At 44.2% G+C, this 18,887-nt stretch overlaps 1 protein-coding gene across 1 annotated transcript in view; it reads right to left on the reverse strand.

Moving 5' to 3' along the window:
- Nucleotides 1-18,887, reverse strand: part of SLC7A10 (solute carrier family 7 member 10) — a 748,564-nt gene that overhangs the window by 238,385 nt on the left and 491,292 nt on the right. Inside the window, exon 3 of the mRNA XM_069639254.1 lies at nucleotides 5,942-6,093. Within this exon, the coding sequence (XP_069495355.1) occupies nucleotides 5,942-6,093 (152 nt within the window). The remainder of the gene's footprint in view (nucleotides 1-5,941; nucleotides 6,094-18,887) is intronic.

The following is an 18,887-nucleotide window of genomic DNA, read 5'->3' on the forward strand; positions in this document are numbered from 1 at the left end:
CAATGTTAAGGGAGCAGTCACGTAGGCTGAGGGAAGCATTACACCCTGAACCGCAAAGTCTCATTTTGAAATATCTGTTTGATGAATTGGGTCCTGATTCCCTTCATAGAATGGGTATACAGGCCATTTTCTATGAGATTCTGGTGCCTCGTCTCATCCCACCAGCTGCTATCCAACCTGCTGATTTTATACATCCCTTTGGCTATGTGAGATTGGTTATCCCTTCCCCATTGGTACGAGACATTCTATTAAAGGAGTTATTTAACCTGCAGAAATAGGGTTATGATATCGCAACTTATGAGAACGAGATGAATGTCCATCTAGAGACAACGAGGGGGGATAACCAGGAATTCAGTGAGGGAGACCAGTAAAGGGGGCAAATCAGGAGCAAGGAGTTCCATCCAAGGAAACCCCTAACTGGCGATGCTTGGCCTTGTCATTAAGAAACTCTATGGCCTAACTCAAAATGATGAGTCAGCCACTTTCGGGTGAGCCAGTTCCTCAATTTCCTAACATGGAGTACAAGAGGTTTTATTAACTTGCTGTCTAATGGAAATGTATATAATGATATGAAATCATATGATTTAATTTTGATCCAAGAGACATGGGCTAAAGCTAATTTGGTATTTGACGGACATGAGGTAATTAATATCTAGGTCCGTCAAGGGCCTAAGGGTTGGCCGGCGGGAGGTTTGGCAGTGAGTATTAAAGAGGGGAGAAAACCTGAAAAGATGCAAATGGAGGATCTTAGATATAATTCTAATAATTGGCTTGGAAGTTGTAAACGAAAGGGATATTCTTTATTTACATAAATAAATGTTTAATGGACCTCCGAGAACAACTTGGCTCTAGCCTTGGAACGTTTAAACATTTGAATAGAAGAGTGGCTCTCTGCTCACCCTGGTGGCAAAATATTGCTAGCGGGGGATCTTAATGCGCAGTGCAATATAGAAAAGACGGAGGTTCAAGACTACTTTTTGGTGGACCTTGATAAAGTGCAGAAGAACAACAAAAAAAAAAGAATTAGTACATGGTTCTCAGTGGTTGAATTTTGCGGATAGTTGGGGTTTGAGATTGATGCATAATGACTTACCTACATGGTCGGCTAGGGGCTTTAATTCAGTAATTGACTATGTTTTCCTCACACACAAACTATTTTCTAGGATTGCCTGCTGTGAAATTAGGCCTACGCAACATAGTGATCATACTCAGCTTTGTTTACAGCTGCGGTGAGAAGTTGAAAGGGGGGTAAGTGCTGTGTTTTTAAGCAAAATGGTCGTAAATGTAAGGGGCAATAGAATGAGGCGGACATCTCATAATATTGAAAAATTAAACACCACAGTGATGTTGGATTTTTATTCAACCCCTATGGAAAGGAAAATGGTTAAGTATTCAATTTGCCAATTTCCTCCCTACTTGGGAAAAAAACATGGCAAAGCTTTTGGTAGTGGAGAATAGGAGAGTGGGTAGATGTCCCAAAGAATGTCATGTGTTTAATAAAGAAGTGAAGGACAGACAAAACATTCTGCACAGACTGATTAGAAAGGCTCAAAGGGGACTAGAGAATGGCGAGTCCAATAAGAAACAGGTTCGTAAATTGACACAAGCCTATAAAAACGGGCTAAAGTTTCATCATGCGAAATTATATCAAATTGATGGTGAGAGAATGTTAGCCTCCATAAAGGGGAATTACTCTAGGAGGGTTCTGGGAACTGATCAATCAGATCAAGGTAAAACAACAACTGGTTTCCAACCCCATTTCAGAGAAGCAATGGATGCTACACTTTAAAAACATCCATAAAAATCCCAATTCTGAAGGGGACTTGGGGTACCCCGTAAGGTATGAGGGGAAGATTGACATCTGAGTTAGCACCATTGCAGTGACAATAATAAAGTCCAATCCATCGGGAGCGGGGAGTCCGAACAATCTAACAAATATCATTATTTATTTTTTTAGCTCTTTTTATTGGTATTTTATACAACGCAAATTAACAACGATTCAAAGAATAAAACCCTTTACCCTCCCCCGGTACAGATAATCGAAACTTTCCTTTGCGTCTGGGCTTTTGGTGGTGGTCCTTCGGTTACGTTCTGGTAGAGACACTTGTGGCTCAGGGTTCTGGCCTTGATCATATCTATGCCAGGGCTTGGGTCGAACAGGTCACGGTTGTGCCAGTAGCCGATGCATCTTTCCTCAGATTCTTTACTTTAAGTGCAGTTGGGCGCCTGGTGGGGGAGTTCTTCCCTTTCCGCGTAGAGGCTGCCGGTGCCTTAGTACATGTTGTCTATCATTCGGGACTCATTGGGTTACATCTCGTGGCTGAGAGGGCTCTTGGCCTTCAACATCAGTCTGTGTGAGCAGATAGTGCGTGTATGCGTCCCACATTTTCCTATCTCCCCACCGATTGCCTTGTATGTTGCCCCATCTAGTCTCCATGTCATTGCCACCCTTCTTTTGGCGAGTATAAGGAGGAGGCCTACTAGTTTCCTGGTGCCCCTGGGTATATATTTGGTGTAGCCCAGCAGGGCCAGTACTGGGTCGGGTGCTATTGCCTGTCATGTAATGCCACCTATCACCTTGAAAACATGTTCCCAGAACTGTCTGATAGCTTCACATTCCCATGCTGCGTGGAGAAAGTCGGCTGCAGCGTGCCCACATCTGGTGCATCTCCCTGTAGCTTGTGGGAAGAATTCTTGTAGTCAGGCCGGAGTGTAATAGTATTGGTGCAGATACTTAAAATTAATCAGCTTAAACCAGGTGCGTACAGCTCCCTTCTTAATCATCTCACAACACTATCTCCATACTACTTCTGATATTTCCCTTCTCAGTGTCGGTTCCCAAGGAACCCTTGAATTGGCTGTGGTTGTCGGTTAGCCAAGGACCTAGGGCACAGTACGGATGTAACACAGGGTCCCAGGGTCCCCTTTACCATGTTATCTAATGTGGTCGTGACCTGGGGCTGTACTGGAATGGATAGGAATAATTTCTGCAGGGTCACTTGCAGTTTGTAATATAAAAAAAAAAGTCCAGTGGTGACAGGACCCCCTTTTCCTTAAATAGTTCCACTGGGAAACAATTGTCCAAATTTCGTTATTCCTGATCTCTTCATTAGAGATAACAAATATTATTCTTAAGCAAAATGTGGGACTCTGGTCAAAAGTCCTACATATACAATTTAACAATATTGTTGAATTACAAGAGATTCCAGATTCTTGGTAGGTCTCTTATATGATACCTATATTTAAGAAGGGTTTGAGATTACTGGCCATGAATTACAGACCCATCACAATCATGAATGTGGACTGAAAAATGTTTGTGCCAATTGTGCTTGACCACATAGAGGTATGCTGTTTGGAGAATCAGATTCTGACTGTCGACAAATGGGGTTCCGTAGGAATATGGGAACACACTGTGGGGGCCTATTGCTCAGATGTCTACAGGGGCTTGCTTGGTGCCCGTCCACCACTTCAGTGTTTATTGAGTCAATGGATCTTTCCGTGGCATTTGACACCGTGAACAGACAGATTTTGTGGAGAAAGCTGAGTGTTATGGCATTCCGAAGGGGCTCCTGAGTATTCTGATACATCTGCACCGGGATTCCTAAATGAAAGTAAGACTGAATTCAGGAAGGTTTGTTTTCTAGTACTTTTCCCACATTTAATGGAATACGTCAGGGTTGCATCTTGGGTCCAACATTATACAATCTTTTTGTGGCTGATGCAGGAGGGGCCCTGGATCGTAGGTCTCTAGTTTCACCTAAAATTGTGTCTTTGTAAATCAATTGGGCAGTGTACGCCGATAATTTCATTTTGGTTGACTCCACACCCATAGGACTGCAGACGCTGATTACTGCCTTTGGGGAGTAAATGCGCTCCCTTGATCTTAAAATTAACCCTACAAAACTGTTATAATAAAAATGTCTAAAGGGTGGCAACCGAAATCCCTGAAGTTTAGATGGTATTGGAAAAACAATGAGCTGGCAATCAAAGATAATATGCAGTATTTGGGATATCCAATCATAGCAAATTACACAAACGTTTGTTTTAGAAATTACATAAAAGCGAAATCTGAATGGCTGATCAGACAGATGCGAAACATTAATAGGAAATACAATAAATGTTCAATAATTCCATGTCGTGAATTTTACAGACTTAAAGTGTTGCCTCGACTATGTTATGGACTTGAATTCTTCCCTAGGTGGTTTCTGCAGGAGTTTAAGATAGTGGTAGAGTACGGTTTGGAGATCTGTTTTATACCATCTGCCTAATTGTGTCCCATTGCAGTTTATCTGATATGAGCCGGGCCTTCAGTCCATTTTTAGCATTGTATCATGGAAGAAACTGTCTTTGCTAAGGAAACGTGAAATTGGCTCAAAGGGGAATCTTTACAACTTGCTTGGAGTAAATGGGCCTCATTAGGACCCAGGCGGTAGCTGTGCCGTTTTTAAGGGCACGGCTGTCGCTGGAAAGGAATTTTTACCGAGTCCATGAAATGGGCAATTACCGGGTCATGCCGACCTAGGCGGACCCGGTAATTGCCCTTTTCTTGGACCCGGTAAAAATTAATCCCCATTCCCATTTGAGCCCTTCAGGGCTCATTGGGAATGGGGAGCATGCTAACAACAGGCCTGTTAATGACGGGCCCGTTGTTAGCATGCTTGTCCCCTCGCGGGACCCGCAAAGGAATTCTGGTAACACCAGACGTCCAGAGCGGGTCCCGCTAGGGGACCTCGTAATAGGGCGGTACGGGGTTAACGGCTCTGGCACCTTTATCGGCGCCATTAACCCCTTAACGCCCTCCTCATAATGACGCCCAATGATACAGTTGGTTTCATGAAAGATCTCTGGGAGGATTGTGAGAGGGCTCTTCGGAAATTGGGAGATTCTTTGAATACTCTCAGGATGAATCCAATAAAGGTGAAGAACATTATTAGGAGCATGGACTAGGCAGAAAATAGGCAAGAAGCTTTGGGCTTCCAGCTTTACTTCCAAGTGGTTTTGCCCCAAAAAGTGCCTGGATCAATGGAGATCTACCTGACAAAGTATCCGGCGAGCAGAAGTATGAGAAATAACATTATGAGATTTCGACTTAACGTGATGAAAACAAACCAAATAATGTTGATTCGAAATTCACTGGTTGTAACAAAGGGCTGCTGTAGGCACTGTAACATTGGTTCAAAGGTGGAATCTTCATTGCATTTATTGTGACCATGCCCTGTTCTGCATAGTATGCGCGTGCAGTACCTCAGAGGTTTTGTACATTTAGAATGGATACCTCGTTATCTGTTTTGGTTAACTATTCTGCATGGAGACTCGATGTCTCTAAAGTCAAGGTTGCTATCCTTTAATAAAAAGGGTTTGTAAAATAGACCAAAGCCCCATACCGCTGTTCTGCCAACCCCCAAGAGATCTGTTGTTGATTAAAGCCTGTTAGCCAATGTTTCGTTCTCTTACGCTTTTGTATGTTTTTTGTTTTCTTTTCTTGTTGGCTTTTTTTTAATATGTATTTGTAAGTTTGTTATGCTTAAAAATCTTATTTGAAAATAATGAAATATAATTTTCTAAAGTTTTTTATAAACCATATACAATAACAAAATAAAAAAAAGATGTAGCGTTTGGATGGTGTCATTGCATGAAGCGAATGTGGGCACTAGCAGGTGTTAACATGCAGTTTGTGAGTGGCTAGTCGATGTGTGAAGTGTAAAGTAGAACATAAAATGGCGAGCAGTTTGGTGAGAGTCTCAAACAACCGTGCAGTCACATAGATAAAGGAACAATCAGTCAAGCAGAGCTGCATGCAAGCAGCAGTCCATCAATGAGCAATGGGTTTGAGGCAACAATGAAGGCTTCTTATATGAGGCTTCTGTAACGCGGTAGTTGCACTCCGCGCACGTCACTTCCCCTTGCCAATAACGGGATAACGAAGAGAAAGGATACTTACGCAGGCAGACAATGGAGAGGACCCTGGACGCGTTGTAAGGCGGGATGCAGTCGGGAAACACGGGTTGTAGAACATAGTTGGAAAATGTCAGAGTAATGACCGCCAGGCTGGTGGGGTACATGATGAGTACTGTGCTCCAGAGCAGCAGGAAACTGTGGGCAGAGAAAGAAAACGTGTCTGAGCACAAATTATAGATCTGTATAATTTGATTCTGTGCTTTTCTAGGTCAACGAAAACATTTCTTGCAATTCCTTTTTTTTCCGGTTGAGTTTCTGCTTTATTGCAATCCCAAGCAACTAACTTCCTGTAAGCCCTTCACAACACAGCAAAGATCCCTTGCTCACCTCTGATCGTGTAGTGGTGCATTAAAGGTCGCCTACACGGGGCTCCAGACTAACTTTGTCCCGGAGGAGCCACTGGACCAAAGACTGAAGGTTTGGGGCGCCCATTCAGATTTGTAGAAGCTGCCAATTTTAGCTTTAAGTTAAAAATGAAACCTTTATTTATTAATATAACAATGGAGACAATGTGCCAAAATATTATGAGACTTATCTTTGTGCCATCCCTTGTAGTACGAAGAGGCCTCAGCTTCCGGCTGTAACTGAAGAGCGTTCGGTTGAGCAGCTCCAAATGGTAAGTGTGAGCAGACCCTCCCTTCAATACATGAGGACCCTCCTTACCACTTTGTCAGTCTAAGAACTATGACACTGTCTACAGTGTGTTACGTGCAAGTGCTCACTCACAGAAAGTGGCCTGGCAGATCCTTCAAATGAGAAATCCATGTGTACAAACCCAACTGTTCACCTTCACAGGACAATGAGAAAGCCCTTGGAGTCGTGGGCCCTGGTGGAAGGTTCAAGGGTAAGCTGGCAGCGGCACGCGCTCTTTACGCCGCCAGCCCCTGCATAATCCTTCAACATTCCGCAGCTCTGAGCCGATTGCCTGCACCTTTCCGTCAATCCTTGCAAACAGACAACATTCACTTCTCTGACCTTAAGTGCGCCTGCACTGTCTAGTTACTAGTAAAAGTGGTGCCCACTGGCTCCACTATAAACTGGGGCAATCTGCAAATATAGCATTCCACATCACGTCTATTGTGCACAAGCACTAAAGTGTGAAATCTCAACCTTTCCGTGCAATCCACAGCTATAATCATGTAAGGCTTCTATGTAAAGCACATTTGTGCATAATGTAAATCATACATGCTAACATTCCCCATCCCGTTAGAGAGATGCTAGTCCAGTGCAACATGTAACTTTCCATTCTGGGACTTGTAGCCCTGGCTTTATAATGAGGTAATCCAGGACTACAGGACCTGGAATGCAGAGATAAAACCAGGAATAGACTTCCATCCCCCGAATGGAATGGGGCATGTTGGCATAAGTGCATGTTTTATTCTTCTGCTAATCTTAAAGCTACAGATTATTCAGGATCAAATATTAAAAAGCTGTAATGTTGTATTCCACATCTTGCCATCAACTGTCTTTCATTGCACACGTGGAGGTGGGGTCCATTCACTGTCGTCCCTCTAAAGTACTCGTTTAGCATCAAGACTTGCCATGCTCCAACATAATGCTCCAAGAAGTGGTAAGTGAAATGAAAGACAGCGACCACTTGATTCTGAAACTGCTTCAGCAATTGTATTAATCCGAGGGCCCACACCCTTCGGCACTCTACATCTAACTTCAGCTGTTGTAGTGTAACGGGAGAATTGTGCTCCATCCATAGCAAAGGAAAAGATGTAGAATATAAAAGCCATAGTCTACAACCCACTGGGGCTTCCAGTTAAGAAACGTGGCTATTATAATATAATGTATTGATGAGGGCCATCCTTGTCTCCAAGTTCTCCTTGACCTCCCAGCAGCGTTTGATACATCAGACCATCATAAACTCACGGCCAATCATTCTTGCTGCATTACGATCAGTAAGATCGTCCTGAGCTGGTTCAAATCCTACCTTGCAAACCGCCAACAGTTCGTACAAATGGATTTTTGAAGATCACTAACTCTACCCATCACCTGTGGAGTCCTGCAAGGATCCATCCTGTCCCCCATGATCTTCAATCTTTACATGTAACAGTTCAGAACCCTCCTCTCCCCACACAACATCCACATTCACCAATATGCAGATGATACGCAGATCCAACTCAAGATATCCTCCATTGAAGACATCCACAGGCTCATGGACTGCCTCACATTGATCCAGTCATGGATGTCCAGTGCTTACCTGAAGCTCAACCCCTCCAAGACTGAATTTCTACTGCTGACAAACACCATCTGTCTGCTCTGAACCTCGAGGGATTCACACCCCAGCTGGCCCCCTGTGCCAAGTCCTTAGGCTTCAACATTGACAGACACCTCACGTTCAAACAGCACATAGTAAGGAAGACACAAACATCCTGATACCAACTTTCCCTCCTGTGGAAAATCAAGCCCTTCATCCCAAAAAACAACTTCAGATCTTTGGTCCTCTTTCACCTGGATGGTGGCAATGCCCTTTTGGAAAGCCTTCTGGTGACTACCCTGGCACCTCCGAAATGTGCCTTGCATGCTACAGGAAGACTCATTAAAGTACTCTGCATATTCAACTACTCCACCCTGCCCATCATCGAACTGCTCTACCTCCCACTTCAAGCCTGTATCATCTTCAAATCCTCATCTTCAAATCCTATTGCATCATCTACAAGGCTGCCATCCAATGGGCCCCAAGCTACCTGCCTGAGAAACTCAGCATCTCTGGAGGCCTGCAATCCACCAGAAGTAGGAAAATGTGCAGACTTGAATTACAAAAGCGCAGGAAGGAAAGAACCCGAAGACAAGCCTTCTCTGTCTACGCTTCAAGACTCTGGGACCTCCTACGCATCAACATCAGACTTGCCCCATCACTTCTGCAGTTCAGGAAAGAGCTCAAGACCTTCCTCTTCAAGGAATGATTCCTCATTAACACCTAGATCCACACACCCTGCACTCCCCACCCTACATCTGACTGTGCTCTGCTCCCAACTTTCTTCCCCCCATGCTGCCAATTGACACCTTCCCCTGTTAGCTTTCTCTGCTTCCCTCACTGTGGTCTTCCCCCTATGATTTGTAACCAGACATAAAATTAACAACCCTCTAGGCAAGAAGGCTCGGTGCACCCTTTTGTAAAATGAACAAGAGCTTTATTTGTATACAAAAAGGAAATGGCAACTGGGTATTATAAGTCCTCTGCGCAGAGCTCTCTCTCTCTTCTTCAAAGCAAACCACACATTATCACTGCAATAATCATCATCTGTAACACACCCAATATGCAGTGTTCATCCCTTATCCTCATAGGCTGCCACGTATAGACACTACTGATTACATACGGTCCCCACTTCATTGGCCACATCCACTTCGACTCAAACATTTTCACACATGGGTCTCGATCTCTTCACCTTGGGTTGCAGCTAGGTGATTGGTTAAATTACTGAAGTCACTGCCCTGCCCGGAGGCCTAATCATGTGATGTGCACCTAGCCGTCAACATGAGCTCAGTGGTTAACTTTAAGGTCAGTCTGGTATTTGTGAATAAAGCAATTCTTCTCTCATCCCAGACACACAGGCGCCCCCACCATCCCTCCCCGTCACAAGCTTATGTGAGTCAGCATCACCCTTTGCTCTCCCTGGTACAAATCACGGGTCCAATTGTTCTCTGATCCCCCTTATCAGTTACAACTTGTTGGGAGGGGGGTGATCGTCCCAGGCCCCCAAGCAGTTTCGGGTGAGGCAGAGAACCAGAAGTGTGGTCTAGGGGCTCAGGGAGGGCACAGGGGTAAAGGGGGTGTTGATAGGGACCACAGGTTGGGTGGGTTAGGGCATGCTTTTGGTATAGTGTGTTTTGGGGACCAGACGTCATCTGAGAAAGTAGCAGTCATATTGGAATCAAGGCCTAACTCTGCGCTGCAGCTAGGATCGCAGGACCAGGCTACAAACATGGAACCACACAAATTCATGCGACAATAGGTTGTATCATGGGCACCTGTTTAGAAAGGCCAGAGCTGCAAAGATTCACAGACCTTTCATTGTCTCATGTTGCCAGCAGTCATAGTCAAGTAAGAATGCACCCTGCAAGACCACAAGGGGGCTCAGAGCTCCCAGCGAAATGCAATCCCACAAGAAGGAGGGCATGAGCCTCCAACCTTTCCCCGTCCCAGTTCCAAGTACCAGCGCCCTGATGCCCCCGCCCCAAGTCCCAAGCATCCCAATGTGCCAGCTTGTCCCAGACTACTGACCATAAAGCTGTTAGACCCCGAATCGATCAAAAAATATCAGAAAGCAGGGACAGGCTGCCGGGAGGGGAAAAACAACAGACCTAAAACACGGATGGGGATAATTGGAAGGGCGCTGGCGTGTCTGGTGCCGAGATGGAGTTTGTGAGTTACAGTGACCTCAAAGTATCTTCGTAACCCTTGTCTGCAGAACCAGGTGCACATTAGGTTAGAGATAGAAAATGCATTGTTTTTCTTCATATAATAAGCAATTAACTGTGGGTTTGTGTCTGATGCAGTGCGAGGAGGAGTTCACTTGGAAGAAGATGGACAGAGGAGTCTGGAACCAATGGCCTGGCATCCCCTATGGAGCAGGTAGCCATGTATATGGTTGCGCCAACCAGCCATTCGTATTTGTAACATATGCAATTTACGTCACTGATGGTGTCTGCCTTTTTAAATTGTTGTTAGTGCTGATTTTGGTAGAATGTTCTGTGGCAGCAGAATGCCTTGCTGGCACATCTTTATTTTTGTGGAAATACACTTTGTTCTCCTTGCAAGAGATGTGCAGGCCTTTTTTTGCTAGTGGGTTGAATTTTTTCTGGTGGGAGTTTTGAGGGGCTTCTCAAAATTTTTGGTGACCCAGACTTGATCCCAGTGACCCCTGCAAAGACGGAGGCTTCCAGGCCACATCTCTGGAGGGGTTGCACCCATCTTCAGTGACCAGTCTCAAGAGTTCAACCCGCAGTGTTGTACAGGAGCCATTTTAACCGAATTCCTGTTTGCTCTTCGGAGCAGGGCGCTGCTCCTAGGAGGATGTATGCCTTTATTGGGACCCCATGACGGAGGAACTTGGGTGAACACAGATATGTAAGTACACCTCTTGCGAGTGACAACAAAGAGGGCAAGAGTGAATGAGGGAATGTAATATGCATGAATGAAAGGAGAGCGTAAAAGACCATATGGCGGTTTTGGTATTTTTTCTTATTATTTTCATTGTTAAGAGGATAACGAGGAGGAAAAACAGGAGTGTGGGATCCTTTCTGCGTTAGGGGAGAAGGTGGTGCCATATTTGTAATAAAGGGATATAAAAGTAGGAGCTCTGTATAATTAGAGAGCTCAGATTCCTGTGCCCAATATATTCTGTGTGGGGTAAGGAGACAAGGTAGTGGTTGTTATTTTAGCTTATTGTTTTAGTTTGTTGTTTTGTTGTGTTGAAATATTATTGTGTAGTAGGTGGAGGCCAAGGGAGGGCATGCGGAAGTGGTGTGGGTGTCAGGCATGTGGAGTGAGAGCGTGTCTATGGGGGCTAAGGGTCCAAATAGGGGTGACTGGGAGGTGGGAACAGACGACCGGTAGTGACATTCCGAATAACATGTGCAGGGTGCATAAATAAAATGTTTTTCTGCGTATACGACAACTGTCAATATGGGGGTAATGACTCTGTTGGAGTATATGTATAGTGCCTTGCCACTGTATAAGGGTAAGGGTAAGAAATATCACAAACAGCGGATGACAGAGACACAAGGTGGAATGCAGCCTGGATATGTAGAGGCGCACTCAATGTTAACCACTTCACTATAGTAATAGTTTGCTTCAATAATTGTCAGGTTTATGCTCAAGGTGCTCCCTTTTAGTAGAGTGCTACCTCTACTTAACAAATGAAAGAATAAATGGTGGAATGAAAATCACTTTGGACAAACTGGGGCACAGCATAGGGCAAATAAAGTTTGCTTCAGATTCAATTTAGCTCGAAAAATGCTTATTCAGACTCAATCATTCAATTTATGCGAGTATAATTCATGATAAAGAACTTTTTTGCAAAAACATTTATTTTCAATTACCATGATTTGATAATTTGTTCAAAACCATACATAAAAAAAATCAAAACTTTCATCATAACATTTATATTGTACATTTGCACATTTGTGATTTCACAATACAGATCTTATTCACATATTGTTTGCATATGTTTCAAACTGTATCATTAGATGAGATCCAATAATCTTGATAGGTTTCCCAGTGTGATTTCCTGTCTTTAAACTACGCGTTTCGGTCTAAATATGCCCTTCTTCAGGCTTTTAGAAAATTGGATTGGATTGATATTATTTGTAAGACATACATTATTTGCCTCAATTAATTAACTTGAATTTCTTTTAAATTAAGAACATTACTAACATGGCTCAATTCAAATGAACTAACCTGAGAGTCGGTTTACCCTTTCAAGAAAAGCTTGCTGCCCATAACGGTAAAGTTCAGTAAGAATGCTGTGGAATAAGGATAAAATCAGTTATCACTAATGAGTGACTTTAATTGAAGGTGAGCGGTGATGTGCAGAGGGAACAGGCGCTAGTTCAAGCACTGGGCCCCCCTGCACATCACCATATTTATGTGATATACTCTTGCGGACAATTATTTTAGAAAAATGCAACTCACTGTTAGGCGTGTTGTTGAGTTGTACATTAAATGCCTCTGTAATCTTACGATGCTTACATCGATATTGGAATAATCCTAAAAAGTAAATATGGCGGTAATTTATAATATGCAGTGATTTCATTAATCTATTCCTGCTTCTATGTGATATTCACAGTATGGCTTTTATATAAGGTTCCTACCTTATAGATGTTCCAGACTTGAGTGTTTACTAAAGTGCTGCTGAAGCACTCACTTGGCCTCATTACACGGTAGGTGGTGGACCAAGGTGCTATTAAAATAGCGGCACCGCGTTGGAGGAAAGGGGAATTACCACCCTATTCCAGGGTTGGCGGGGCGGTAATTCCCCCTTTCCCCATTGCCCTTCCCCATTCCCATTTTTGCCCTATAGGGCATAATGGGAATGGGGAACGTGCTAATTACGGTACCGCAAATTGCGGTACCGTAATTAGCACCCTGGTCCCTTTGCGGGTTGGTTTTTAACACCTGCTAAGAAGCAGGCGTTAAAGTACCAACCCGCAAAGGGACCTCGTAGTAAGGCGGTAAGGGTTAACGGTCACCGGTGCCATTACCGGTGAACGTTAACCCTCACCGCCTTCCGTGTAATGAGGCCCATAGTACTGGGAGGCTGCAGATATAAACGTAACGGCTTTTGTTTTCAATTTCACCCTCTCCTTAGACCTACGGTTACAGAGATGTTTCTTTTAGCTTTATCTCATCTCCATTATCAAATCGACCTGCTAGGATCGCGGTGAGCCGCAGTGGTAGTGCTTACCTTCTGGGTGCTGAAATTCGTGTATCTAAGCGGCGCAAGCTACTGCTTACTGTAAAGTTCGTAGTAGCGGTGGTGCGGCACATGTCGCTAAGCAACCGCAAAAGCTTGTCGCTCATTTTCCTAATACAAAGCTAATGTGTGCCGATTTGGGCGCCATATTGGAGGAAACCGAGTGAGCATAAATCCTTGTGTAAGCTGCTATGTGTTGGTAGGTACGACCACATGGTTGGACATAGCATGACAATATATATGGTTATTTAAATACGGGAAATATCATAATTAAATCAGTTCACCATTGAATCACATAAGATTAATTACCCGAGAATAAATAATTCACTATGCAAGATGTGACGTTTATGTAACTTAAGAACGTTCACGTTCCCAGGTCCAATATGTACCCTGATTATGACAGCCCATAGAAATCTCTTGCATGCCCAGTCCTGTCCATCACTACCCACCCTGACGAGGATCCCTGGGAGGGAGCTGAGATAGGTAATAAGCAATTCATCTATATGGTTGACACGGGTGCCACTAAATCATGCATAAGTGAGGGAAACTTCCCACCATCTTGTGAAACTCTCGACACGCAAGGATTCTCTCGGGCTGTCGCAGCGGTTCCCTACACAGAAGACGTAGCCATCAAAATAGGAGGAAAAGTAGTGTGTGCACCCTTATTGTACTGTGAGGATTCCCCGATAAATTTGTAGGCAGGATTTGTTGAACAAACTAAAAATGACCATCTCCTTCATGGACCATGGGGTGGTATGTGCACCTTGAGGGCCATGGTCATCATACATGCCCAGGGGGATGCTTAGCGGCACCCCTTTGGACCCAGATATGTTTGTGTAGGGGATCACAGTACAGCCGGATCATGGGTTGGGCGGTAACTGTACTTCCCCATTCCCCATTGGGTCATTTTCTGCGCAATTACCGCCGGCACTATTACTGCATAGTAATTGCACTGATAATCAGCATTTTGGTGGCGCATTTTCCCCCAGCGTAGAGCTGGAGGTAAATGCTGCTAGCCCGAGATTGGGCAGTACCTAAAATGCAGCAGTAATAGCGTTACCGCCATATTTAAGGGGTACCGCCCAACAATACTTCTGTTAATCAATTGTTTTTAGGGAGGGGAGCTATATGAAGAGCCGCCGATGTTATAGGCATTTTCTTGGCTTTATTTCTGGTAATGGCCATATTAAGCATAAGTAAGGGATGAGAATACAAGGTAACAGTTCACCCTACTACAATTACTGTCCCATCTGGTTTTAGAGGGGAAGGGGTCGACCTCTTTGGATGAAGCCTTCATAGATTGGACTTGTCTGGTGACCTCATCAGGTGTGGTGGGTGAGAGGAGAGGGTAAGTGGGGGGGCAAGGGAGGATCCGGTGTTGGTGTATGTTGTGGTGTGGAAATGATGTCTTGGGTAGTGGGACCAGGTGGCTTGTCAGCCCCAAAAACAACACCAGTGTCCCCACCACAGTGCTGTTGCAGCAGCCTATATTTTGTATCCAAAGGAGAACAAATAGAAATTGCAGAGAAGGAGAAGGTCCAACTATCTATCCCATGATTCCTCACAGTTACTCAAAGAAATAACAGATCAATACGTTTATACAGCAAGGAAGACTTTTTTTAATCATTATTTTTACCAGGAGTGCAAACTGCTGTGAATGCCAAATGGCTTCTGATCGTGCATTGGGGAGTGATCTAGCTGGCCAATGACACTGAACAACGCCTCAAACCAATGGAGGTAGAGATGTGCGTGATCCGGCTGATGACTTTGCAGAACTGCTATGTGCTGGACCTCCTTACGGCCATGTAAGGAGGGGACTGCAAGAAAATGTGCAATTCCTGTTGCACCTACGCACCTCCTAATGATGCAGACAATGGGTCCCTCACCAATATAATAGGGGCCCTGCACACCTCTGGCACTCAAATGCTAACAGAAGCTGGCATTCAGAAAAATGACAACCTTTTTTCCTCGGCACCATCATGGATGGGGCGATTGTGAAGTTGCTGGTATCAGTAATAATGGTTATGTTGGTGATCTTTTGCACCTGCCAGATGGGACTTCGGTGCTGTGCTAAAGCAATGCCTAGCAGCGCAATGGGGATGGTATCAATTGGGGTAAAGGATGCGGTACAAAAGATCCAAACAGACGACCTTGACAAGCCACGCATGGTTGCAATAAAGCAACACCCCCGCCAGATGCCGAGAATTACATAGAATACTGGGTAGATTTATCAGGTGATATAGGGTTTCTATACATGACATGTACCCCTGAGCTATATGCACAAGCAGGGGAACGTTTATGGTCCGTGTGTAGAGCATGGGTACCAAAGGAAGTTTTACTGCCTTATTTGGAAGCTGACAGGATGGAAAGGGAAAGGATAAACAGGGAGGAAAAGGCAAGGTTCACCTGGGAGTTTTTTATTGTGGTATTAACAAAATGGGGGAATGTTGGGAAGGGTGGGACGTTGGTCCCAGGCTCCAAGTGGTTTCCGATGTGCTAGAGACACGGAAGTGTGGTGTATGGGCTTGGGGAGGGGGTCTGCTCTCTCACATCTGGTACTTCAAATGGGATGGCCGTTATCCTGGGGGGCGCAGGGTGTCCTAATTCTCAACTTGTGTTTTGGCAGCTCAAGACCTGTGCCCTGGCTCCCATGAGTTTGTCCTTCACTGCCAGCTGCAGCCATACTCGTATTAGGCCATTCACATTCCTTTCTATGTTCGTAAAGCTCTACCAGGATACATTTGTGTTAGTGTACGTGTTTCCTACCTCGCCTGGGGTGGGGGGGAATATTGGAGTGCAGGGCCTCGTTGTCCTATGTTCTCAACGCGGCCTTCGAGGACCCATGCCTAACACTTTTGCATAGTGACACTTCTATATTTCTCGTCAATGGAGCGGGAAAGTATATCATATACAATGTGCACACTCAGTGTACCTACATGGCACTCTATTTTTTTTTAAAATTGACCTAAAACCCCTCTAATTTGCTACACTCAATACACTGCATACTACTTATCTGTTCCCACAAAGCTCCCCCCGACCCCACTATACCCGCTTATCTATATTTCAGTGTATTCATATATTTTCCACAGTCTAAATCGTTTGGGAAGGGCAGGCATCTGAACATGCATCCCAAGAGATTGCAAAGCACTCTGTTGCTTCCCGTAGCTAGGCCCACGATCAATAAATACCTTAATAATAAGGTCCTCTTGCAAGGAAGGGCCAGGGATGACCTTGGATCTCTGTCCTCTAAAATATCCAGCCTCTCAAGAAGTGAATGCACTTTGTCATTAAATCAAGTTTATTTTACAATGGCCTCTGGGTGAGAGGCTAGACAACTCCTTGGAGATGGAACTAACCTGAGTCTCTCCCTGAACCACAGAACAGATACAGTATATTTACATTATCAGAACACTTAACACACTCTCACATTTCCCTCATGTTCCCTTACAAGTCATTATCCATCTACTGCTCAACAATTTCCAAGATGAAAACCGTGTGCCATTCTATTTCAGCTCCAAATCAACATTCCCATGTGGTTTAATCTGTCACCCTGCCAACCTCTTGCTGGGCCAGCCGGTTTCCCTGAACAAGAATGTGTACATGTTTTATTTTTATGCACGCGTGTTCAAGACTACCGCATATGAAACTTTTATGTTTCTAAACCTCATCATGCCAAGTCACACAATGTGCTTCTGCATTCTTTATACACAATTTATGTTACATGTATGCAAATCTAAAATGTATCACACTTGACATGAAATAACACTAAAAGTAACCTTTAACACACCTCTATTAACTATTCTAAATAAATGCAAAACTACACCTTTGTAACAATATTGCATCTATTTTTTAGCATTAATATGGTGCGTGCAACATGACTTTCTCTTTTCTATTGGTAGAAAATGTATCTACCCCAACAGAACGTATCTATGTTGGCAGCCTATGATGGGCACATTGCAAATGCCACTGCGTTAATGGCAAAATATGGCAAGATATGTTCTGGCACAATGGAAAAACTGAAATCACGATCTGCAGGAAGGCTGGACTCTTTCCCCAACCCACCCCTTAGTCATCCTTCCTAAGGCCCCCTCCCCCACCTGCAACACAGTAAATGACTATGACACTATCACACTACATCAACTCTGTGCCAAAATCATGCTATCTACACCTATGCATTCTTCAACGAATCTTCTCCTACCTCACCTACCCTCATAGAGTTGCCGCAATCACGACCATCGTCCTCTCTCACCTATACTAAGCCAACTCCCTATGCCTGGGCATCATTGCATCTCAACTCAGAAACTACATGTCCAAAACACTATAGCCAGGCTCCCTCTGGTCAGAGGCCTTAGAGAGCACATCACACCTGCCCTATGTGTCCAGCACTGGCTCCCTGTCGGACAATGTTCCACCTCCAAGTTCATGAGAATCACTCACCGTGGACTGCACAACACAGGCCCAGAATATCTACAATACAAGCTCACCCCCTACAGACCCAACAGAAACTTTAGATCAGGCACAGCTCTAATCTTAGTCATCCCTTCCACTAAATCAACCAGAAAAGGGGATCCTTCTTCTCCGTCCAAGCACCCACTATATGTAACTCTATCCCTCTTAGCTTTCGATGCATAGAGGATCACCACACCTTCCGGAAGAAAGTGCAAACAATGGTGGAGCCAAGGTGCGATTCTCCAACAAATCTCCAGTTAGCAATTGCCTTACCTCTGTCTTCCTCCCCCTTATCTCTGGGTGAGGGTCCATTAACTACAGGGAATATTGTGGAAGAGGGGCCCAGCAAACTGCACAAATGTGCAGCAAGAAAGAATATAAATAACAATAAAATTACTTCATTTTTGATCCAATAACATTTTTACCAACTCCTGTGCTACCTCCACCTCAGGACAGAAATGGTGGAGAGCCTGTGTGTGATCTACGGATCAGTTTGAGATCATGGGGGAAACAACTGCTTTATCCGACAATGGCTTGTTAAGTGTTTTCGATCATGCTGAAGCGCAACTGGGCTATGCGAGAGGTTCCTGTGAGGCTACTCCAGACTTATTGGGAGTTTCTATGCATGAATTAGAGACCTCTCTATCTTCTTATATGTCTACCCTGGCACCAGTGCCTCCGAGAAGGCTGTCCCCAATGCTCAGTCAGGTGGACAATAAGTGGATCAAAGGAACAGGCATAGCCCTTGATGGGCTACTTAAGGAAATCAATCAAGTTCAATGCACCCCTGTGAACTTGTTTGAAGGGCTTAAGTTGGAATCAAGGAATCATAGGTCACTTCTTGAATCTTTGTTGTACCAGTTCCATCATGTAGGAGTGCACACTAAATTTAAAGACTTTCTGAGTAATAATGCTATCCCAAATCTTGCTAACCCTGATAATGTCACTGTTAATAAAGGAAAAATGTCTAATTATGAGGAAATAAACAAATGTTATGGCAATAATACTAAATGCTTCGGCTTTTAGAAGGAGGATACCATAGTCGCTCAAGCG

Source organism: Ambystoma mexicanum, chromosome 1q (assembly GCF_040938575.1).
Source record: "Ambystoma mexicanum isolate Mex_15411 chromosome 1q, UKY_AmexF1_1, whole genome shotgun sequence".
Classification (NCBI taxonomy): Eukaryota; Metazoa; Chordata; class Amphibia; order Caudata; family Ambystomatidae; genus Ambystoma; species Ambystoma mexicanum.